The following is a 26,007-nucleotide window of genomic DNA, read 5'->3' on the forward strand; positions in this document are numbered from 1 at the left end:
TTGCATCCTTCACTCCGTTGCTCCCGGGACTGCTGGCATCCTGCTGCTAATAGTTGCAGGGTCATTACCTGCTAATTTGCACATCGATTCAGTTGCCCTCCCGACGCGAGGGAGTCATAGATTCAATTGCATCTCTGTTTGTGCAAATGAACTCAGTGTGCCAACCAAAAATATTAAAGGACATTTGCGCTCCCTCTGTCCTTTTGTTCCTTTCATTTTTTCGCGACATCCTGTGTCTTATCTTTCTCTGTGTTTATGTTTATCCAGGTCGGGAAAGGCTTTTGGAGCCCCCCTCCCCTTATCTGGTTGGGTGACGTCAGTAAAATCAGAGTGCTGGACCCCTACTTTATGCACCTCACTGCCAACAGACTGCTCCAGATCCCTCTTCTTCCCAAGAGCAAACAGGTGAGGGATGTCTTCCACTTCAATGTTTGGAGAATCATGAAGCTGCAGGCATTGGGTGTTCACAATTTTAGAATCAGTCCTTAAAGGTGCACAATACAGTTTTGAGGGGAGGGGGATTTGTTTACATTTGCAGAACCTGCACCCAGTTTACAAAACATATTTTCTCCAAATGTAATTCTTAGTTTTGATTAATTCAATCATCCTAAATTAAAACAAAATGACTTGAAGGACACCTGGGACCAAACTTAAGACCAGAATATGTTTGTATACCAAACTGTGGGCCCTGCTGATGTAAACAACAGCAGTGAAAACAGTAACTTTTTAGGAAGCTTTCTAACTTCAAACAGTCTTTTAGGGATCCAATCATCCTGTGAATAAAGTTTGTTTATTCAGTTATGAGTAATATACCTTATACAATGTTCACTTCTCTGACACACCCAAATTTACATTGTGCTCCTTTAATCAAACACATCAAATCTCTAAATTAAAGGTGCTCCGAGGAACTTTCAGTTTGTGTTAAGTCTTGCTCCCCCTTTGGAAAAGGCTGTAGTGAGCGTACCCGCATTAAGAAAAACGATATAAAAATAGCATTCTTGTATGTTCTCGTTTGCTCTAACATGTCATTCATCATCATAGGAAAAATATTTAAAAGTTCCTCATAGCACCTTTTAATCAGTCGGAAGTTGTTGGTTTAAAACTGTGGGTGGGCGATTATTCTCCTCTATTGAGACACATTAATAGTGACCTTTTCTGGCATCCATTTCTGTCGAATTCTCCCACTAGAACCTCCTCTCTTGTCTGTTCCCTTTTTCCCATGCCTCCCTTTGTTCTCGTGTTTGCCCTTCTCTTCTTCCCACATGAACGTTAACGAGGCTGCATGGAGCATCCACTGATTAGCCACCGCTCCTCAAGTGATACGTTTCGAATGTGCCTGGCTGGGAAAAACCGTTTACTGGATGAGGCCTTTACTCTTGATATGCAGCTGGGTCAATGGCCGATTTGGTGGATCCAATTACGGCAAAACATGATGCAGATTAGCTTCTGCTTGGCATTGTGGCAACTCATTACAAGATAAGCGCTCCTCGTGTCTTCTTCTTCTTCTTGACAGCACAGTGAATCCCTGTGCGATAATTAGCTTTTAAAAGCACAGCCAAAATATTGTTTAAATTTCAACCAGATGCTCTGTTTTTAGGGGTAAAACGAGGACAGTTACAAAGGTTCTTTCTCTGCGAAGCTGATTAGTGCTGTTTTTATCCGAGGAAAATGCAGATTTTGTTAAGCTTCAGAGAGGTTGTTTGTGTGACTTGTGGCTCAATTAAACACTTTTGAATGTCAAGGAGGAAGCAAAAGTTAAGGTGAGATATCCTGTTCTCACCACACACACACACACACACACACGCAAAGTGGAAAGATAACTATTAATTAACTGATAAAACTATGAGAGTTTCATGACTTGTTTTATGGAGTGGCGACGATTGCACAATGAGAAAAAAAAATGACGCATAACGTTTTTTTTCGAATTGTACCATTGATCTGTTTTTGTTTCACAAATTGGACCTCTCCCTCGTAAGAGCTGAGGCGATTGGATTAAAAAACAAACTGTGTGATTTTACTTGGCCTATAACTCATGGAGAATGAAGCTTTTATTGGCCCATGGCGTCTGTATCTGCCAAGTGGGACTTGTCTCTTGACATGGGCCTGAGCCACGTTTTGTTTTGGTTCCGTTGGTTTCTCCCCCTCTCCCGGGCCTTTTTCTGTTGAAGAATGAGGGAGTGCAGCGCTGCAGACAGTACAAACACAACTAGCTGGTGCACGAGCAGAGTGAGCAGTGGGAAGGCGGCGAAACCTACAGGGGGTCAGCGGTCTCGCACGACAGGAGCTCTGCACCATCTGCACACACTGTATGGAGAATGTATAAGCCAATAGTGAGAGGGACAACTGGGGCCTATACAGACACAGACAGATGCAGGACCTGGCTTGTTTTAACAGTGGTAAAACAATCTAAAACCCAATTAACTTAAAGCCTCTGGACACACACCTGGTCTAAAAGAGTAAAAAATCAATACATGACAACAGTCATCATTTTTATAAAACGTTCCGGCAATGATAGATTCAGAACACAAATTGTGTAATAACAATCAGGGCATTGCCTGCCTCATCTAAACCAAAGTTGAGCAAACTTAAATCACAATATCTTTAATTTGGGATTGATAACTATGCCTAGTTAGAAGGATTTTGTGGCTTTGAGTTGACAGGGTTGGAAAGCTAGATTTCTCTCACCACCTTCATTAGGGGGCCAAGCCCGAGCAGGAGCTGGGACCGCTGTATGCAAAGCAACGCGGTTCCCAAGCCCTGCTGGGCAGGGAACCCTATTGTTTTAGTGGCGATTTCTTTTATTAGGGGGCCAAGCCCGAGCAGGCTGGGACCGCTGTATGCAAAGCAACGCGGTTCCCAAGCCCTGCGGGGCAGGGAACCCTATTGTTTTTGTAAGGATTATTAGGGGGCCAAGCCCGAGCAGGAGCTGGGACCGCGTTTTGCACAGCAACGCGGTTCCCAAGCCCTGCGGGGCAGGGAACCCTATTGTTTTAGTGGCGATTTTTTTTATTATTAGGGGGCCAAGCCCGAGAAGGGCTGGGACCGCGTTTTGCAGAGCAACGCGGTTCCCAAGCCCTGCGGGGCAGGGAACCCTATTGATCTTGTAGGGATTATTAGGGGGCCAAGCCCGAGTAGGGCTGGGACCGCGTTTTGCAGAGCAAAGCCCTGCTGGGCAGGGAACCCTATTGATTTAGTAGGAATTATTATTATTAGGGGGCCAAGCCCGAGAAGGGCAAGGGACCGCGGAATGCAGAGCATCGCGGTTCCATGACAATGCGGGGCATGGAACCCTATTGATTTAGTAGGAATTATTAGGGGGCCAAGCCCGAGTAGGGCTGGGACCGCGTTTTGCAGAGCAACGCGGTTCCCAAGCTGCTGGGACTTTTATTAGGGGGCCAAGCCCGAGAAGGGCAAGGGACCGCGTTATGCAGAGCAACGCGGTTCCCAAGCCCTGCTGGGCAGGGAACCCTATTGATTTAGTAGGAATTATTATTATTATTTGGCGCGCCAAAATCTCGTAAAAGTGGTGCTGCAGCCCAAACCAGAAAGTGTGAAGACATGCCACTTGTCGGGCTTATCCAGGTCCGTGCCGGGTACGCAGACACAAAAATTCAGACATGCCGGCCACTAGGTGGCGCTATATCAAGGAAAACGTCATAGCTCCCACACCGAACATCCCACAGTCAAAAACTTTATATCCACAGATGCACTGGAGTCAGCTGCATCATTTTGCATAGGCCACGCCCATTTGCGATATTATAGATTTTTCGCAAAATCGCGAAAACTGTAAAACTGACTTTTCGCTACTCCTCCCACATTCTTTGGACAATTGACACCAAACGTTGCACAGAACATCTACCGACCCACACGGAAAGAAATCATGCTAAAGCATTTTGATCCGACCATCGATAACGAAACGGTAGCGTTTTAAATATTTGTTGATTAGCTACGTTTTACGTAGAAATTCATAAATCCAAAATCATAAGTGGGATCAAGTCCAAATTTTAGACATATGTTGGGGCTACCCTTATTTGCGTTCAATAAAAAATTTGGAAAATTTTGCCATAAGGGGGCGCCATAAAACGACGAGTTGCTTCGGAGGCTTGGCCCCCGGTCAAAACTGCTTGCAGTTCTAGTTAGGGGGCCAAGCCCGAGCAGGAGCTGGGACCGCGTTTTGCACAGCAACGCGGTTCCCAAGCCCTGCGGGGCAGGGAACCCTATTGTTTTTGTGGCGATTATTATTATTATTAGGGGGCCAAGCCCGAGCAGGCTGGGACCGCTGTATGCAAAGCAACGCGGTTCCCAAGCCCTGCGGGGCAGGGAACCCTATTGTTTTTGTAAGGGTTATTAGGGGGCCAAGCCCGAGCAGGAGCTGGGACCGCGTTTTGCACAGCAACGCGGTTCCCAAGCCCTGCGGGGCAGGGAACCCTATTGTTTTTGTAAGGATTATTAGGGGGCCAAGCCCGAGCAGGAGCTGGGACCGCGTTTTGCACAGCAACGCGGTTCCCAAGCCCTGCGGGGCAGGGAACCCTATTGTTTTTGTGGCGATTATTAGGGGGCCAAGCCCGAGCAGGAGCTGGGACCGCGTTTTGCACAGCAACGCGGTTCCCAAGCCCTGCGGGGCTGGGAACCCTATTGTTTTAGTGGCGATTATTATTATTATTCTTATTTGTCGCCGCTAGAACTGTGTCCACACCCCAAACCGTAAAGGGTGCAGACATGCCAATAGCATGACTAGATCCAGGTCCGTGAAATCTCAGCATACAAAAAAATTCAGACATGCCGGCCACTAGGTGGCGCTACAACGAAGGAAAACGCGTTTGGGGTCATAACTCCCGCACCGAACATCCCACGGTCAAAAACTTTACATCCACAGGTTCTGTGGAGTGAGCGGCAGGCACGGCGCTTGACGACGAGTTGCGTCGGAGGCTTGGCCCCCGGTAAAAACTGCTTGCAGTTCTAGTTATTAGGGGGCCAAGCCCGAGCAGGAGCTGGGACCGCGTTTTGCACAGCAACGCGGTTCCCAAGCCCTGCGGGGCAGGGAACCCTATTGTTTTTGTAAGGATTATTATTAGGGGGCCAAGCCCGAGCAGGAGCTGGGACCGCGTTTTGCACAGCAACGCGGTTCCCAAGCCCTGCGGGGCAGGGAACCCTATTGTTTTAGTGGCGATTGTTATTATTATTATTTGTCGCGCGCAAAACTGTGTGCACAGCCCAAACCGTAAAGGGTGCAGACATGCCAATTGCATGACTAGATCCAGGTCCGTGGTCATTCAGCATACAAAAAAATTCAGACATGCCGGCCACTAGGTGGCGCTACAACAAAGGAAAACGCGTTTGAGGTCATAACTCCCACACCGAACGTCCCACAGTCAAAAACTTTATATCCACAGATGCACTGGAGTCAGCTGCATCATTTGGCATAGGCCACGCCCATTTGCGATATTATAGATTTTTTGCAAAATCGCGAAAACTGCAAAACATATTTTTCGCTACTCCTCCCACAATTTTTGGACAATTGACACCAGACTTTGCACAGAACATCTACCGACCCACACGGAAAAAAGTTATTCGAAAGAATTTTGATCCGACCATGGATAACGAAACAATAGCGTTTTAAATATTTGTTGATTAGCTACGTTTTACGAAAAAATTCATAAATCCAAAATCATAAGTCGGATCAATTCCAAATTTTAGACATATGTTGGGGCTACCCTTAATTGCGTTCAATAAAAAATTCGGAAATTTTCGCCATAAGGGGGCGCCATAAATTAGGAAATTTTATATCTCCTAATTGGCCAGAGGAATTTTCTTAAAACTCACGGTAAACCATCAAGGGGCAAACACGAGTCTATAGAAAAAATATGGCCAAGAAATAGTAATGTTTAAGGGACTTTTTAATAAAATTAGATTTTTTTTTTTCCGTCAAAGAAAAAAGGCGGGAATGTTAGCATGTCCATTGACATTACATTGTGCAATTAGCTCCGGCGGCCATTTTGTCAAGGCTGACCATCTACTTTTGCTCATAACTCGCCAACCACACATCGCACATTAAAAAACTTGACATGCACTTGTTCTGTGAATTGAGCTGCATCGTTCCACCGTGGCAGTTTCGCCAAATTCATCCGTAAACAGCGATACCTATACAACTCCCGCACCGAACATCCCACGGTCAAAAACTTTACATCCACGGATTCCGCGAAGTGAGCGGCAGGCACTGCGCTTGACGACGAGTTGCGTCGGAGGCTTGGCCCCCGGTAAAAACTGCTTGCAGTTCTAGTTAGGGGGCCAAGCCCGAGCAGGAGCTGGGACCGCGTTTTGCACAGCAACGCGGTTCCCAAGCCCTGCGGGGCAGGGAACCCTATTGTTTTAGTGGCGATTATTAGGGGGCCAAGCCCGAGCAGGAGCTGGGACCGCGTTTTGCACAGCAACGCGGTTCCCAAGCCCTGCGGGGCAGGGAACCCTATTGTTTTTGTGGCGATTATTATTATTATTAGGGGGCCAAGCCCGAGCAGGCTGGGACCGCGTTTTGCACAGCAACGCGGTTCCCAAGCCCTGCGGGGCAGGGAACCCTATTGTTTTTGTAAGGATTATTAGGGGGCCAAGCCCGAGCAGGAGCTGGGACCGCGTTTTGCACAGCAACGCGGTTCCCAAGCCCTGCGGGGCAGGGAACCCTATTGTTTTTGTGGCGATTATTATTATTATTATTATTATTATACTTACCTCCCTAAAACTGCGTGCACAGCCCAAACCGTAAAGGGTGCAGACATGCCAATTGCATGACTAGATCCAGGTCCGTCCGGACTACGCATACGACAAAAATTCAGACATGCCGGCCACTAGGTGGCGCTACAACGAAGGAAAACGCGTTTGGGGTCATAACTCCCACACCGAACGTCCCACAGTCAAAAACTTTATATCCACATATGCACTGGAGTCAGCTGCATCATTTGGCATAGGCCACGCCCATTTGCGATATTATAGATTTTTTGCAAAATCGCGAAAACTGCAAAACTGACTTTTCGCTACTCCTCCCACAATTTTTGGACAATTGACACCAACGTTTGCACAGAACATCTACCGACCCACACGGAAAAGATTTTTTCAAAAGCATTTTGATCCGACCATCGATAACGAAACGGTAGCGTTTTAAATATTTGTTGATTAGCTACGTTTTACGAAAAAATTCATAAATCCAAAATCATAAGTCGGATCAAGTCCAAATTTTAGACATATGTTGGGGCTACCCTTAATTGGGTTCAATAAAAAATTTGGAGAATTTTGCCATAAGGGGGCGCCATAAATTAGGAAATTTTATATCTCCTAATTGGCCAGAGGAATTTTCTTAAAACTCACGGGAAACCATCAAGGGGCATACCCAAGTCTATATGAAAAATATGTCCAAGAAAGAGTAATGTTTAAGGGACTTTTTAATAAAATTAGATTTTTTTTTTTCCGTCAAAGAAAAAAGGCGGGAATGTTAGCATGTCCATTGACATTACATTGTGCAATTAGCTCCGGCGGCCATTTTGTCAAGGCTGACAATCTACTTTTGCTCATAACTCGCCAACCACACATCGCACATTAAAAAACTTGACATCCACTTGTTCTGTGAATTGAGCTGCATCGTTCCACCGTGGCACTTTCGCGAAATTCATCCGTAAACAGCGATACCTATACAACTCCCGCACCGAACATCCCACGGTCAAAAACTTTACATCCGCAGATTCTGCGGAGTGAGCGGCCGGCGCGGCGGTTGACGACGAGTTGCGTCGGAGGCTTGGCCCCCGGTAAAAACTGCTTGCAGTTCTAGTTAGGGGGCCAAGCCCGAGCAGGAGCTGGGACCGCGTTTTGCACAGCAACGCGGTTCCCAAGCCCTGCGGGGCAGGGAACCCTATTGTTTTTGTAAGGATTATTATTATTCTTATTTGTCGCCGCTAGAACTGCGTCCACAGCCCAAACCGTAAAGGTTGCAGACATGCCAATTGCATGACTAGATCCAGGCCCGTGAAATCTCAGCATACAACAAAATTCAGACATGCCGGCCACTAGGTGGCGCTACAACGAAGGAAAACGCGTTTAGGGTCATAACTCCCACACCGAACGTCCCACAGTCAAAAACTTTATATCCACATATTCACTGGAGTCAGCTGCATCATTTGGCATAGGCCACGCCCATTTGCGATATTATAGATTTTTTGCAAAATCGCAAAAACTGCAAAACTGACTTTTCGCTACTCCTCCCACAATTTTTTGACAATCAACACCAAACTTTGCACAGAACATCTACCAACCCACACGGAAAAGATTTTTTTGAAAGAATTTTGATCCGACCATCGATAACGAAACGGTAGCGTTTTAAATATTTGTTGATTAGCTACGTTTTACGAAAAAATTCATAAATCCAAAATCATAAGTCGGATCAAGTCCAAATTTTAGACATATGTTGGGGCTACCCTTAATTGCGTTCAATAAAAAATTTGGAGAATTTTGCCATAAGGGGGCGCCATAAATTAGGAAATTTTATATCTCCTAATTGGCCAGAGGAAATTTCTGAAAACTGACGGGAAACCATCAAGGGGCATACACGAGTCTATATAAAAAATATGGCCAAGAAATATTAATGTGTAAGGGACTTTTTAATAAAATTAGATATTTTTTTTTTCCATCAAAGAAAAAAGGCGGGAATGTTAGCATGTCCATTGACATTACATTGTGCAATTAGCTCCGGCGGCCATTTTGTCAAGGCTGACAATCTGCTTTTGCTCATAACTCGCCAACCACACATCGCACATTAAAAAACTTGACATCCACTTGTTCTGTGAATTGAGCTGCATCGTTCCACCGTGGCACTTTCGCGAAATTCATCCGTAAACAGCGACACCTATACAACTCCCGCACCGAACATCCCACGGTCAAAAACTTTACATCCGCAGATTCCGCGGAGTGAGCGGCCGGCGCGGCGGTTGACGACGAGTTGCGTCGGAGGCTTGGCCCCCGGTAAAAACTGCTTGCAGTTCTAGTTAGGGGGCCAAGCCCGAGCAGGAGCTGGGACCGCGTTTTGCACAGCAACGCGGTTCCCAAGCCCTGCGGGGCAGGGAACCCTATTGTTTTAGTAAGGATTATTATTTGTAGTCACCTAAAACTGTGTCCACAGGCCAAACCGTAAAGGGTGCAGACATGCCAATTGCATGACTAGATCCAGGTCCGGGCCGTGTACGCATACAAAACTATTCAGACATGCCGGCCACTAGGTGGCGCTACACCAAAGAAAACGCGTTTGGGGCCATAACTCCCACACCGAAACTCCCACAGTCAAAAACTTTATATCCACATATTCACTGGAGTCAGCTGCATCTTTTGGCATAGGCCACGCCCATTTGCGATATTATAGATTTTTCGCAAAATCGCGAAAACTGAAAAACATATTTTTCGCTACTCCTCCCACAATTTTTGGACAATTGACACCAAAGTTTGCACAGCACATCTACCGACCCACACGGAAAGAAATCATGCTAATGCATTTTGATCCGACCATGGATAGAGAAACGGTAGCGTTTTAAATATTTGTTGATTAGCTACGTTTTACGTAGAAATTCATAAATCCAAAATCATAAGTCGGATCAAGTTCAAATTTTAGACATATGTTGGGGCTACCCTTAATTACGTTCAAAAAAAAAATTGGAAATTTTCGCCATAAGGGGGCGCCATAAACTAGGGAATTTTATATCTCCTAATTGGCCAAAGGAATTTTCTTAAAACTCACGGGAAACCATCAACGGGCGTACCCGAGTCTATATGAAAAATATGGCCAAGAAATAGTAATGTTTACGGGACTTTTTAATAAAATTAGATTTTTTCTTTTCCGTCAAAGAAAAAAGGCGGGAATGTTAGCATGTCCATTGACATTACATTGTGCAATTAGCTCCGGCGGCCATTTTGTCAAGGCTGACAATCTGCTTTTGCTCATAACTCGCCAACCAAACATCGCACTTTAAAAAACTTGACATCCACTTGTTCTGTGAATTGAGCTGCATTGTTCTACCGTGGCACTTTCGCGAAATTCATCCGTAAACAGCGATACCTATACAACTCCCGCACCGAACATCCCACGGTCAAAAACTTTACATCCACGGATTCCGTGGAGTGAGCGGCCGGCGCGGCGGTTGACGACGAGTTGCGTCGGAGGCTTGGCCCCCGGTCAAAACTGCTTGCAGTTCTAGTTATTATTATTATTATTTGTCGCCGCTAGAACTGCGTGCACAGCCCAAACCGTAAAGGGTGCAGACATGCCAATTGCATGACTAGATCCAGGTCCGTGAAATCTCAGCATACAACAAAATTCAGACATGCCGGCCACTAGGTGGCGCTACAACGAAGGAAAACGCGTTTGGGGTCATAACTCCCACACCGAACGTCCCACAGTCAAAAACTTTATATCCACAGATGCACTGGAGTCAGCTGCATCATTTGGCATAGGCCACGCCCATTTGCGATATTATAGATTTTTTGCAAAATCGCAAAAACTGAAAAACATATTTTTCGCTACTCCTCCCACAATTTTTGGACAATTGACACCAAAGTTTGCACAGAACATCTACCGACCCATACGGAAAATAATTTTTCGAAAGAATTTGGATACGACCATCGATAACGAAACGATAGCGCTTTGAATATTTGTTGATTAGCTACGTTTTACGTAGAAATTCATAAATCCAAAATCATAAGTCGGATCAAGTCCAAACTTTAGACATATGTTGGGGCTACCCTTAATTGCGTTCAATAAAAAATTTGGAGAATTTCGCCACAAGGGGGCGCCATAAATTAGGAAATTTTATATCTCCTAATTGGCCAAAGGAATTTTCTTAAAACTCACGGTAAACCATCAAGGGGCATACACGAGTCTATAGAAAAAATATGGCCAAGAAATAGTAATGTTTAAGGGACTTTTTAATAAAATTAGATTTTTTTTTTTCCGTCAAAGAAAAAAGGCGGGAATGTTAGCATGTCCATTGACATTACATTGTGCAATTAGCTCCGGCGGCCATTTTGTCAAGGCTGACAATCTGCTTTTGCTCATAACTCGCCAACCACACATCGCACATTAAAAAACTTGACATCCACTTGTTCTGTGAATTGAGCTGCATCGTTCCACCGTGGCACTTTCGCGAAATTCATCCGTAAACAGCGATACCTATACAACTCCCGCACCGAACATCCCACGGTCAAAAACTTTACATCCGCAGATTCCGCGGAGTGAGCGGCCGGCGCGGCGGTTGACGACGAGTTGCGTCGGAGGCTTGGCCCCCGGTAAAAACTGCTTGCAGTTCTAGTTATTATTATTATTATTTGTAGTCATCTAAAACTGCGTGCACAGCCCAAACCGTAAAGGGCGCAGACATGCCAATTGCATGACTAGATCCAGGTCCGGGCCGTGTACGCATACAAAAGAATTCAGACATGCCGGCCACTAGGTGGCGCTACAACGAAGGAAAACGCGTTTGGGGTCATAACTCCCACACCGAACGTCCCACCGTCAAAAACTTTATATCCACAGATGCACTGGAGTCAGCTGCATCATTTGGCATAGGCCACGCCCATTTGCGATTTTATAGATTTTTCGCAAAATCGCGAAAACTGCAAAACATATTTTTCGCTACTCCTCCCATAATTTTTGGACAATTGACACCAAAGTTTGCACAGAACATCTACCGACCCACACGGAAAAAAAAATTGCTAAAGCATTTTGATCCGACCATGGATAACGAAACGGTAGCGTTTTAAATATTTCTTGATTAGCTACGTTTTACGAAAAAATTCATAAATCCAAAATCATAAGTCGGATCAAGTCCAAATTTTAGACATATGTTGGGACTACCCTTAATTGCGTTCAATAAAAAATTTGGAAATTTTCGCCATAAGGGGGCGCCATAAATTTCATATCTCCTAATTGGCCAGAGGAAATTTCTTAAAACTCACGGGAAACCATCAAGGGGCATACACGAGTCTATATAAAAAATATGGCCAAGAAATATTAATGTGTAAGGGACTTTTTAATAAAATTAGATATTTTTTTTTTCCATCAAAGAAAAAAGGCGGGAATGTTAGCATGTCCATTGACATTACATTGTGCAATTAGCTCCGGCGGCCATTTTGTCAAGGCTGACAATCTGCTTTTGCTCATAACTCGCCAACCACACATCGCACATTAAAAAACTTGACATCCACTTGTTCTGTGAATTGAGCTGCATCGTTCCACCGTGGCACTTTCGCGAAATTCATCCGTAAACAGCGATACCTATACAACTCCCGCACCGAACATCCCACGGTCAAAAACTTTACATCCGCAGCTTCTGCGGAGTGAGCGGCCGGCGCGGCGGTTGACGACGAGTTGCGTCGGAGGCTTGGCCCCCGGTAAAAACTGCTTGCAGTTCTAGTTATTAGGGGGCCAAGCCCGAGCAGGAGCTGGGACCGCGTTTTGCACAGCAACGCGGTTCCCAAGCCCTGCGGGGCAGGGAACCCTATTGTTTTTGTAAGGATTTTTTTTATTATTATTTGTACCTCCCTAAAACTGCGTGCACAGCCCAAACCGTAAAGGGTGCAGACATGCCAATTGCATGACTAGATCCAGGTCCGCCCGGACTACGCATACGACAAAAATTCAGACATGCCGGCCACTAGGTGGCGCTACAACGAAGGAAAACGCGTTTGGGGTCATAACTCCCAAACCGAACGTCCCACAGTCAAAAACTTTATATCCACATATTCACTGGAGTCAGTTGCATCATTTGGCATAGGCCACGCCCATTTGCGATATTATAGATTTTTCGCAAAATCGCGAAAACTGAAAAACATATTTTTCGCTACTCCTCCCACAATTTTTGGACAATTGACACCAGACTTTGCACAGAACATCTACCGACCCACACGGAAAGAAATTATCACACAGAATTTTGATCCGACCATCGATAACGAAACGGTAGCGCTTTGAATATTTGTTGATTAGCTACGTTTTACGAAAAAATTAATAAATCCAAAATCATAAGTCGGATCAAGTCCAAATTTTAAACATATGTTGGAGCTACCCTTAATTAAGTTCAATAAAAAATTTGGAGAATTTCGCCACAAGGGGGCGCCATAAATTAGGAAATTTTATATCTCCTAATTGGCCAGAGGAATTTTCTTAAAACTCACGGGAAACCATCAAGGGGCATACACGAGTCTATAGAAAAAATATGGCCAAGAAATATTAATGTTTAAGGGACTTTTTAATAAAATTAGATTTTTTTTTTTCCGTCAAAGAAAAAAGGCGGGAATGTTAGCATGTCCATTGACATTACATTGTGCAATTAGCTCCGGCGGCCATTTTGTCAAGGCTGACAATCTGCTTTTGCTCATAACTCGCCAACCAAACATCGCACATTAAAAAACTTGACATCCGCTTGTTCTGTGAATTGAGCTGCATCGTTCCACCGTGGCAGTTTCGCGAAATTCATCCATAAACAGCGATACCTATAAAACTCCCGCACCGAACATCCCACGGTCAAAAACTTTACATCCACAGACTCTGCGAAGTGAACGGCCGGCGCGGCGGTTGACGACGAGTTGCGTCGGAGGCTTGGCCCCCGGTAAAAACTGCTTGCAGTTCTAGTTAGGGGGCCAAGCCCGAGCAGGAGCTGGGACCGCGTTTTGCACAGCAACGCGGTTCCCAAGCCCTGCGGGGCAGGGAACCCTATTGTTTTTGTAAGGATTATTAGGGGGCCAAGCCCGAGCAGGCTGGGACCGCTGTATGCAAAGCAACGCGGTTCCCAAGCCCTGCGGGGCAGGGAACCCTATTGTTTTTGTAAGGATTATTATTTTAATTTTTCTCCGAGTAAAAGTGGTGCTGCAGCCCAAACCGTAAAGGGTTGGGACATGGCACTTGCATGACTAGTTCAGACCCCCGGCCTCCCGCCCTACAAAAAAATTCAGACATGCCGGCCACTAGGTGGCGCTACACCAAGGAAAACGCGTTTGGGGTCATAACTCCCACACCGAACGTCCCACAGTCAAAAACTTTATATCCACAGATGCACTGGAGTCAGCTGCATCATTTGGCATAGGCCACGCCCATTTGCGATATTATAGATTTTTCGCAAAATCGTGAAAACTGAAAAACATATTTTTCGCTACTCCTCCCACAATTTTTGGACAATTGACACCAAACTTTGCACAGAACATCTACCGACCCACACGGAAAGAAATTATCACACAGAATTTTGATCCGACCATCGATAACAAAACGGTAGCGCTTTGAATATTTGTTGATTAGCTACGTTTTACGTAGAAATTCATAAATCCAAAATCATAAATCGGATCAAGTCCAAATTCTAGACATATGTTGGGGCTACCCTTAATTGCGTTCAATAAAAAATTTGGAAATTTTCGCCATAAGGGGGCGCCATAAATTAGGAAATTTTATATCTCCTAATTGGCCAGAGGAATTTTCTTAAAACTCACGGTAAACCATCAAGGGGCATACACGAGTCTATAGAAAAAATATGGCCAAGAAATATTAATGTTTAAGGGACTTTTTAATAAAATTTGATTTATTTTTTTCCGTCAAAGAAAAAAGGCGGGAATGTTAGCATGTCCATTGACATTACATTGTGCAATTAGCTCCGGCGGCCATTTTGTCAAGGCTGACAATCTGCTTTTGCTCATAACTCGCCAACCAAACATCGCACATTAAAAAACTTGACATCCACTTGTTCTGTGAATTGAGCTGCATCGTTCCACCGTGGCACTTTCGCGAAATTCATCCGTAAACAGCGATACCTATACAACTCCCGCACCGAACATCCCGCGGTCAAAAACTTTACATCCGCAGATTCTGCGGAGTGAGCGGCCGGCGCGGCGGTTGACGACGAGTTGCGTCGGAGGCTTGGCCCCCGGTAAAAACTGCTTGCAGTTCTAGTTATTATTATACTTCGCCCCCTAAAACTGTGTCCACAGCCCAAACCGTAAAGGGTGCAGACATGCCAATAGCATGACTAGATCCAGGTCCGTGAATTCTCGGCATACAAAAAAATTCAGACATGCCGGCCACTAGGTGGCGCTACACCAAAGAAAACGCGTTTGGGGTCATAACTCCCACACCGAACGTCCCACAGTCAAAAACTCTATATCCACAGATGCACTGGAGTCAGCTGCATCATTTGGCATAGGCCACGCCCATTTGCGATATTATAGATTTTTCGCAAAATCACGAAAACTGCAAAACATATTTTTCGCTACTCCTCCCACAATTTTTAGACAATTGACACCAAACTTTGCATAGAACATCTACCCACCCACACGGTAAGAAATCATTCGAAAGAATTGTGATCCGACCATCGATAACGAAACGGTAGCACTTTGAATATTTGTTGATTAGCTACGTTTTACGTAGAAATTCATAAATCCAAAATCATAAGTCGGATCAAGTCCAAATTTTAGACATATGTTGGGGCTACCCTTAATTGCGTTCAATAAAAAATTCGGAAATTTTCGCCATAAGGGGGCGCCATAAATTAGGAAATTTTATATCTCCTAATTGGCCAGACGAATTTTCTTAAAACTCACGGTAAACCATCAAGGGGCAAACACGAGTCTATAGAAAAAATATGGCCAAGAAATAGTAATGTTTAAGGGACTTTTTAATAAAATTAGATTTTTTTTTTCCGTCAAAGAAAAAAGGCGGGAATGTTAGCATGTCCATTGACATTACATTGTGCAATTAGCTCCGGCGGCCATTTTGTCAAGGCTGACAATCTACTTTTGCTCATAACTCGCCAACCACACATCGCACATTAAAAAACTTGACATGCACTTGTTCTGTGAATTGAGCTGCATCGTTCCACCGTGGCAGTTTCGCCAAATTCATCCGTAAACAGCGATACCTATACAACTCCCGCACCGAACATCCCACGGTCAAAAACTTTACATCCACGGATTCCGCGAAGTGAGCGGCAGGCACGGCGCTTGACGACGAGTCGCGTCGGAGGCTTGGCCCCCGGTAAAAACTGCTTGCAGTTCTAGTTAGGGGGCCAAGCCCGAGCAGGAGCTGGGACCGCGTTTTGCACAGCAACGCGGTTCCCAAGCCCTGCGGGGCAGGGAACCCTATTGTTTTTGTAAGGATTATTATTATTATTTTAATTTTTCTCCGAGTAAAAGTGGTGCTGCAGCCCAAACCGTAAAGGGTTGGGACATGCCACTTGCATGAATAGTTCAGACCCCCGGCCTCCCGGCCTACAAAAAAATTCAGACATGCCGGCCACTAGGTGGCGCTACAACGAAGGAAAACGCGTTTGGGGTCCTAACTCCCACACCGAGCGTCCCACAGTCAAAAACTTTATATCCACAGATGCACTGGAGTCAGCTGCATCATTTGGCATAGGCCACGCCCATTTGCGATATTATAGATTTTTCGCAAAATCGCGAAAACTGCAAAACATATTTTTCGCTACTCCTCCCATATTTTTTGGACAATTGACACCAAACTTTGCACAGAACATCTACCGACCCACACGGAAAGAAATCATACGAAAGAATTTTGATCCGACCATGGATAACGAAACGGTAGCGTTTGAAATATTTGTTGATTAGCTACGTTTTACGTAGAAATTCATAAATCCAAAATCATAAGTCGGATCAAGTCCAAATTTTAGACATATGTTGGGGCTACCCTTAATTGCGTTCAATAAAAAAATCGGAAATGTTTGCCATAAGGGGGCGCCATAAATTAGGAAATTTTATATCTCCTAATTGGCCAAAGGAATTTTCTTAAAACTCACGGTAGACCATCAAGGGGCATACACGAGTCTATAGAAAAAATATGGCCAAGAAATAGTAATGTTTAAGGGACTTTTTAATAAAATTAGATTTTTTTTTTTCCGTCAAAGAAAAAAGGCGGGAATGTTAGCATGTCCATTGACATTACATTGTGCAATTAGCTCCGGCGGCCATTTTGTCAAGGCTGACAATCTGCTTTTGCTCATAACTCGCCAACCACACATCGCACATTAAAAAACTTGACATCCACTTGTTCTGTGAATTGAGCTGCATCGTTCCACCGTGGCACTTTCGCGAAATTCATCCGTAAACAGCGATACCTATACAACTCCCGCACCGAACATCCCACGGTCAAAAACTTTACATCCACGGATTCCGCGAAGTGAGCGGCAGGCGCGGCGCTTGACGACGAGTCGCGTCGGAGGCTTGGCCCCCGGTAAAAACTGCTTGCAGTTCTAGTTATTAGGGGGCCAAGCCCGAGCAGGAGCTGGGACCGCGTTTTGCACAGCAACGCGGTTCCCAAGCCCTGCGGGGCAGGGAACCCTATTGTTTTAGTGGCGATTATTATTATTATTATTATTATTATTATTTGTACCTCCCTAAAACTGCGTGCACAGCCCAAACCGTAAAGGGTGCAGACATGCCAATTGCATGACTAGATCCAGGTCCGTCCGGACTACGCATATGACAAAAATTCAGACATGCCGGCCACTAGGTGGCGCTACAACGAAGGAAAACGCGTTTGGGGTCATAACTCCCACACCGAACGTCCCACAGTCAAAAACTTTATATCCACATATGCACTGGAGTCATCTGCATCATTTGGCATAGGCCACGCCCATTTGCGATATTATAAATTTTTCGCAAAATCGCGAAAACTGCAAAACATATTTTTCGCTACTCCTCCCATATTTATTGGACAATTGACACCAAACTTTGCACAGAGCATCTACCGACCCACACGGAAAAGATTTTTTTGAAAGAATTTTGATCCGACCATGGATAGAGAAACGGTAGCGTTTTAAATATTTGTTGATTAGCTACGTTTTACGAAAAAATTAATAAATCCAAAATCATAAGTCGGATCAAGTCCAAATTTTAGACATATGTTGGGGCTACCCTTGATTGCGTTCAATAAAAAATTTGGAGAATTTCGCCATAAGGGGGCGCCATAAATTAGGAAATTCTATATCTCCTAATTGGCCAAAGGAATTTTCTTAAAACTCACGGGAAACCATCAAGGGGCATACCCGAGTCTATATAAAAAATATGGCCAAGAAATAGTAATGTTTAAGGTACTTTTTAATAAAATTTTTAAAAAAAAATTCCGTCAAAGAAAAAAGGCGGGAATGTTAGCATGTCCATTGACATTACATTGTGCAATTAGCTCCGGCAGCCATTTTAATCTGCTTTTGCTCATAACTCTCCAACCAAACATCGCACATTAAAAAACTTGACATCCACTTGTTCTGTGAATTGAGCTGCATCGTTCCACCGTGGCAGTTTCGCGAAATTCATCCGTAAACAGCGATACCTATAAAACTCCCACACCGAACATCCCACGGTCAAAAACTTTACATCCACAGATTCCGTGAAGTGAGCGGCCGGCGCGGCGGTTGACGACGAGTTGCGTCGGAGGCTTGGCCCCCGGTAAAAACTGCTTGCAGTTCTAGTTAGGGGGCCAAGCCCGAGCAGGAGCTGGGACCGCGTTTTGCACAGCAACGCGGTTCCCAAGCCCTGCGGGGCAGGGAACCCTATTGTTTTAGTGGCGATTATTATTATTATTATACTTCGCCGCATAAAACTGTGTCCACAGCCCAAACCGTAAAGGGTTGGGACATGCCACTTGCCTGACTAGTTCAGACCCCCGGCCTCTCGGCCTACAAAAAAATTCAAACATGCCGGCCACTAGGTGGCGCTACACCAAAGAAAACGCGTTTGGGGCTATAACTCCCACCCCGAACGTCCCACAGTCAAAAACTTTATACCCACAGATTCACTGGAGTCAGCTGCATCATTTGGCATAGGCCACGCCCATTTGCGATATTATAGATTTTTCGCAAAATCGCGAAAACCGAAAAACATATTTTTCGCTACTCCTCCCACAATTTTTGGACAATTGACACCAAAGTTTGCACAGAACATCTACCGACCCACACGGAAAGAAATCATTCGAAAGAATTTTGATCCGACCATCGATAACGAAACGGTAGCGTTTTAAATATTTGTTGATTAGCTACGTTTTACGAAAAAATTCATAAATCCAAAATCATAAGTCGGATCAAGTCCAAATTTTAGACATATGTTGGGGCTACCCTTAATTGCGTTCAATAAAAAATTTGGAGAATTTTGCCATAAGGGGGCGCCATAAACGAGGAAATTTTATATCTTCTAATTGGCCAGAGGAAATTTCTTAAAACTCACGGGAAAGCGTCAAGGGGCATACACGAGTCTATATAAAAAATATGGCCAAGACATAGTAATGTTTAAGGGACTTTTTAATAAAATTAGATATTTTTTTTTTCCATCAAAGAAAAAAGGCGCAATGCTAATCTCAGCTAGCATGTCCATTGACATTACATTGTGCAATTAGCTCCGGCGGCCATTTTGTCAAGGCTGACAATCTACTTTTGCTCATAACTCGCCAACCACACATCGCACATTAAAAAACTTGACATGCACTTGTTCTGTGAATTGAGCTGCATCGTTCCACCGTGGCAGTTTCGCAAAATTCATCCATAAACAGCGATACCTATACAACTCCCGCACCGAACATCCCACGGTCAAAAACTTTACATCCACAGGTTCTGTGGAGTGAGCGGCAGGCACGGCGCTTGACGACGAGTTGCGTCGGAGGCTTGGCCCCCGGTAAAAACTGCTTGCAGTTCTAGTTATTATTATTATTATTTGTAGTCATCTAAAACTGCGTGCACAGCCCAAACCGTAAAGGGCGCAGACATGCCAATTGCATGACTAGATCCAGGTCCGGGCCGTGTACGCATACAAAAAAATTCAGACATGCCGGCCACTAGGTGGCGCTACAACGAAGGAAAACGCGTTTGGGGTCATAACTCCCACACCGAGCGTCCCACAGTCAAAAACTTTATATTCACAGATGCACTGGAGTCAGTTGCATCATTTGGCATAGGCCACGCCCATTTGCGATATTATAGATTTTTTGCAAAATGGCGAAAACTGCAAAACATATTTTTCGCTACTCCTCCCATAATTTTTGGACAATTGACACCAAACTTTGCACAGAACATCTACCGACCCACACGGAAAAAAATCACGTAAAAGAATTTTGATCCGACCATCGATAACGAAACGGTAGCGTTTTAAATATTTGTTGATTAGCTACGTTTTACGAAAAAATTCATAAATCCAAAATCATAAGTCGGATCAAGTCCAAATTTTAGACATATGTTGGGGCTACCCATAATTGCATTCAATAAAAAAATTGGACATTTTCGCCATAAGGGGGCGCCATAAATTAGGAAATTTCATATCTCCTAATTGGCCAGAGGAAAATTCTTAAAACTCACGGGAAACCATCAAGGGGCATACACGAGTCTATATAAAAAATATGGCCAAGAAATATTAATGTGTAAGGGACTTTTTAATAAAATTAGATATTTTTTTTTTCCATCAAAGAAAAAAGGCGGGAATGTTAGCATGTCCATTGACATTACATTGTGCAATTAGCTCCGGCGGCCATTTTGTCAAGGCTGACAATATGCTTTTGCTCATAACTCGCCAACCACACATCGCACATTAAAAAACTTGACATGCACTTGTTCTGTGAATTGAGCTGCATCGTTCCACCGTGGCAGTTTCGCAAAATTCATCCATAAACAGCAATACCTATACAACTCCCGCACCGAACATCCCACGGTCAAAAACTTTACATCCACGGATTCCGCGAAGTGAGCGGCCGGCGCGGCGGTTGACGACGAGTTGCGTCGGAGGCTTGGCCCCCGGTAAAAACTGCTTGCAGTTCTAGTTAGGGGGCCAAGCCCGAGCAGGAGCTGGGACCGCGTTTTGCACAGCAACGCGGTTCCCAAGCCCTGCGGGGCAGGGAACCCTATTGTTTTTGTAAGGATTGTTTTTATTAGGGGGCCAAGCCCGAGCAGGCTGGGACCGCTGTATGCAAAGCAACGCGGTTCCCAAGCCCTGCGGGGCAGGGAACCCTATTGTTTTTGTAAGGATTATTATTTTAATTTTTCTCCGAGTAAAAGTGGTGCTGCAGCCCAAACCGTAAAGGGTTGGGACATGGCACTTGCATGACTAGTTCAGACCCCCGGCCTCCCGCCCTACAAAAAAATTCAGACATGCCGGCCACTAGGTGGCGCTACACCAAGGAAAACGCGTTTGGGGTCATAACTCCCACACCGAACGTCCCACAGTCAAAAACTTTATATCCACAGATGCACTGGAGTCAGCTGCATCATTTGGCATAGGCCACGCCCATTTGCGATATTATAGATTTTTCGCAAAATCGCGAAAACTGAAAAACATATTTTTCGCTACTCCTCCCACAATTTTTGGACAATTGACACCAAACTTTGCACAGAACATCTACCGACCCACACGGAAAGAAATCATTCGAAAGAATTGTGATCCGACCATGGATAACGAAACGGTAGCGTTTTAAATATTTGTTGATTAGCTACGTTTTACGAAAAAATTAATAAATCCAAAATCATAAGTCGGATCAAGTCCAAATTTTAGACATATGTTGGGGCTACCCTAAATTGCGTTCAATAAAAAAATTGGACATTTTCGCCATAAGGGGGCGCCATAAATTAGGAAATTTCATATCTCCTAATTGGCCAGAGGAAATTTCTTAAAACTCACGGGAAACCATCAAGGGGCATACACGAGTCTATATAAAAAATATGGCCAAGAAATATTAATGTGTAAGGGACTTTTTAATAAAATTAGATATTTTTTTTTTCCATCAAAGAAAAAAGGCGGGAATGTTAGCATGTCCATTGACATTACATTGTGCAATTAGCTCCGGCGGCCATTTTGTCAAGGCTGACAATCTGCTTTTGCTCATAACTCGCCAACCACACATCGCACATTAAAAAACTTGACATCCACTTGTTCTGTGAATTGAGCTGCATCGTTCCACCGTGGCACTTTCGCGAAATTCATCCGTAAACAGCGATACCTATACAACTCCCGCACCGAACATCCCACGGTCAAAAACTTTACATCCACGGATTCCGCGAAGTGAGCGGCCGGCGCGGCGGTTGACGACGAGTTGCGTCGGAGGCTTGGCCCCCGGTAAAAACTGCTTGCAGTTCTAGTTATTATTATTATTTGTAGTCATCTAAAACTGCGTGCACAGCCCAAACCGTAAAGGGCGCAGACATGCCAATTGCATGACTAGATCCAGGTCTGGGCCGTGTACGCATACAAAAAAATTCAGACATGCCGGCCACTAGGTGGCGCTACAACGAAGGAAAACGCGTTTGGGGTCATAACTCCCACACCGAGCGTCCCACAGTCAAAAACTTTATATCCACAGATGCACTGGAGTCAGCTGCATCATTTGGCATAGGCCACGCCCATTTGCGATATTATACATTTTTCGCAAAATCGCGAAAACTGCAAAACTGACTTTTCGTTACTCCTCCCACAATTTCTGGACAATTGACACCAAACTTTGCACAGAACATCTACCGACCCACACGGAAATAAATCTTGCTAAAGCATTTTGATCCGACCATGGATAACGAAACGGTAGCGTTTTAAATATTTGTTGATTAGCTACGTTTTACGAAAAAATTCATAAATCCAAAATCATAAGTCGGATCAAGTCCAAATTTTAGACATATGTTGGGGCTACCCTTAATTGCGTTCAATAAAAAATTTGGAGAATTTTGCAATAAGGGGGCGCCATAAATTAGGAAATTTTATATCTCCTAATTGGCCAGAGGAATTTTCTTAAAACTCACGGGAAACCATCAAGGGGCATACCCAAGTCTATATGAAAAATATGGCCAAGAAATAGTAATGTTTAAGGGACTTTTTAATAAAATTAGATTTTTTTTTTTCCGTCAAAGAAAAAAGGCGGGAATGTTAGCATGTCCATTGACATTACATTGTGCAATTAGCTCCGGCGGCCATTTTGTCAAGGCTGACAATCTGCTTTTGCTCATAACTCGCCAACCACACATCGCACATTAAAAAACTTGACATCCACTTGTTCTGTGAATTGAGCTGCATCGTTCCACCGTGGCACTTTCGCGAAATTCATCCGTAAACAGCGATACCTATACAACTCCCGCACCGAACATCCCACGGTCAAAAACTTTACATCCACGGATTCTGCGAAGTGAGCGGCCGGCGCGGCGGTTGACGACGAGTTGCGTCGGAGGCTTGGCCCCCGGTAAAAACTGCTTGCAGTTCTAGTTAGGGGGCCAAGCCCGAGCAGGAGCTGGGACCGCGTTTTGCACAGCAACGCGGTTCCCAAGCCCTGCGGGGCAGGGAACCCTATTGTTTTTGTAAGGATTATTAGGGGGCCAAGCCCGAGCAGGAGCTGGGACCGCGTTTTGCACAGCAACGCGGTTCCCAAGCCCTGCGGGGCAGGGAACCCTATTGTTTTTGTAAGGATTATTATTATTATTATTATTATTATTATTAGGGGGCCAAGCCCGAGCAGGAGCTGGGACCGCGTTTTGCACAGCAACGCGGTTCCCAAGCCCTGCGGGGCAGGGAACCCTATTGTTTTTGTAAGGATTATTATTATTCTTATTTGTCGCCGCTAGAACTGCGTCCACAGCCCAAACCGTAAAGGGTGCAGACATGCCAATTGCATGACTAGATCCAGGTCCGTGAAATCTCAGCATACAACAAAATTCAGACATACCGGCCACTAGGTGGCGCTACAACGAAAGAAAACGCGTTTGGGGTCATAACTCCCACACCGAACGTCCTACAGTCAAAAACTTTATATCCACAGATGCACTGGAGTCAGCTGCATCATTTGGCATAGGCCACGCCCATTTGCGATATTATAGATTTTTTGCAAAATCGCGAAAACTGCAAAACTGACTTTTCGCTACTCCTCACACAATTTTTGGACAATCGACACCAAACTTTGCACAGAACATCTACCGACCCACCCGGAAATAAATCTTGCTAAAGCATTTTGATCCGACCATGGATAACGAAACGGTAGCGTTTTAAATATTTGTTGATTAGCTACGTTTTACGAAAAAATTCATAAATCCAAAATCATAAGTCGGATCAAGTCCAAATTTTAGACATATGTTGGGACTACCCTTAATTGCGTTCAATAAAAAATTTGGAAATTTTCGCCATAAGGGGGCGCCATAAATTAGGAAATGTCATATCTCCTAATTGGCCAGAGGAAATTTCTTAAAACTCACGGGAAACCATCAAGTGGCATACACGAGTCTATATAAAAAATATGGCCAAGAAATATTAATGTGTAAGGGACTTTTTAATAAAATTAGATATTTTTTTTTTCCATCAAAGAAAAAAGGCGGGAATGTTAGCATGTCCATTGACATTACATTGTGCAATTAGCTCCGGCGGCCATTTTGTCAAGGCTGACAATCTGCTTTTGCTCATAACTCGCCAACCACACATCGCACATTAAAAAACTTGACATCCACTTGTTCTGTGAATTGAGCTGCATCGTTCCACCGTGGCACTTTCGCGAAATTCATCCGTAAACAGCGATACCTATACAACTCCCGCACCGAACATCCCACGGTCAAAAACTTTACATCCGCAGATTCTGCGGAGTGAGCGGCCGGCGCGGCGGTTGACGACGAGTTGCGTCGGAGGCTTGGCCCCCGGTAAAAACTGCTTGCAGTTCTAGTTATTAGGGGGCCAAGCCCGAGCAGGAGCTGGGACCGCGTTTTGCACAGCAACGCGGTTCCCAAGCCCTGCGGGGCAGGGAACCCTATTGTTTTTGTAAGGATTATTATACTTACCCCCCTAAAACTGCGTGCACAGCCCAAACCGTAAAGGGTGCAGACATGCCAATTGCATGACTAGATCCAGGTCCGTCCGGACTACGCAGACAAAAAAATTCAGACATGCCGGCCACTAGGTGGCGCTATATCAAGGAAAACGTCATAGCTCCCACACCGAACATCCCACAGTCAAAAACTTTATATCCACAGATGCACTGGAGTCAGCTGCATCATTTGGCATAGGCCACGCCCATTTGCGATATTATAGATTTTTCGCAAAATCGCGAAAACTGTAAAACTGACTTTTCGCTACTCCTCCCACAATTTTTGGACAATTGACACCAAAGTTTGCACAGAACATCTACCGACGCACACGGAAAGAAATCATGCTAAAGCATTTTGATCCGACCATCGATAACGAAACGGTAGCGTTTTAAATATTTGTTGATAGCTACGTTCTACGTAGAAATTCATAAATCCAAAATCATTAAACGGATCAAGTCCAAATTTTAGACATATGTTGGGGCTACCCTTAATTGCGTTCAATAAAAAATTGGGAAAATTTCGCCATAGGGGGGCGCCATAAATTAGGAAATATTATATCTCCTAATTGACTTTTCGCTACTTCTCCCACAATTTTTGGACAATTGACACCAAAGTTTGCACAGAACATCTACCGACCCACACGGAAAGAAATCATGCTAAAGCATTTTGATCCGACCATGGATAACGAAACGGTAGCGTTTTAAATATTTGTTGATAGCTACGTTCTACGAAAAAATTCATAAATCCAAAATCATAAGTCGGATCAAGTCCAAATTTTAGACATATGTTGGGGCTACCCTTAATTGCGTTCAATAAAAAATTTGGAGAATTTCGCCATAAGGGGGCGCCATAAATTAGGAAATTTTATATCTCCTAATTGGCCAGAGGAATTTTCTTAAAACTCACGGGAAACCATCAAGGGGCATACCCAAGTCTATATGAAAAATATGGCCAAGAAATAGTAATGTTTAAGGGACTTTTTAATAAAATTAGATTTTTTTTTTTCCGTCAAAGAAAAAAGGCGGGAATGTTAGCATGTCCATTGACATTACATTGTGCAATTAGCTCCGGCGGCCATTTTGTCAAGGCTGACAATCTGCTTTTGCTCATAACTCGCCAACCACACATCGCACATTAAAAAACTTGACATCCACTTGTTCTGTGAATTGAGCTGCATCGTTCCACCGTGGCA

General features: G+C 44.4%; 1 protein-coding gene across 1 annotated transcript in view; it reads left to right on the plus strand.

The window, feature by feature from the left end:
- LOC307262833 (CMP-N-acetylneuraminate-beta-galactosamide-alpha-2,3-sialyltransferase 4-like) overlaps positions 1-26,007 on the plus strand; it is an 83,990-nt gene that overhangs the window by 44,432 nt on the left and 13,551 nt on the right. The window contains exon 9 of the mRNA XM_080043828.1: positions 268-405. Coding sequence (XP_079899954.1) covers positions 268-405 — 138 coding nt within the window. The remainder of the gene's footprint in view (positions 1-267; positions 406-26,007) is intronic.

This window comes from Ammodytes marinus (genome assembly GCF_949987685.1).
Source record: "Ammodytes marinus genome assembly, chromosome: 16".
In the NCBI taxonomy this organism is placed as follows: Eukaryota; Metazoa; Chordata; class Actinopteri; order Uranoscopiformes; family Ammodytidae; genus Ammodytes; species Ammodytes marinus.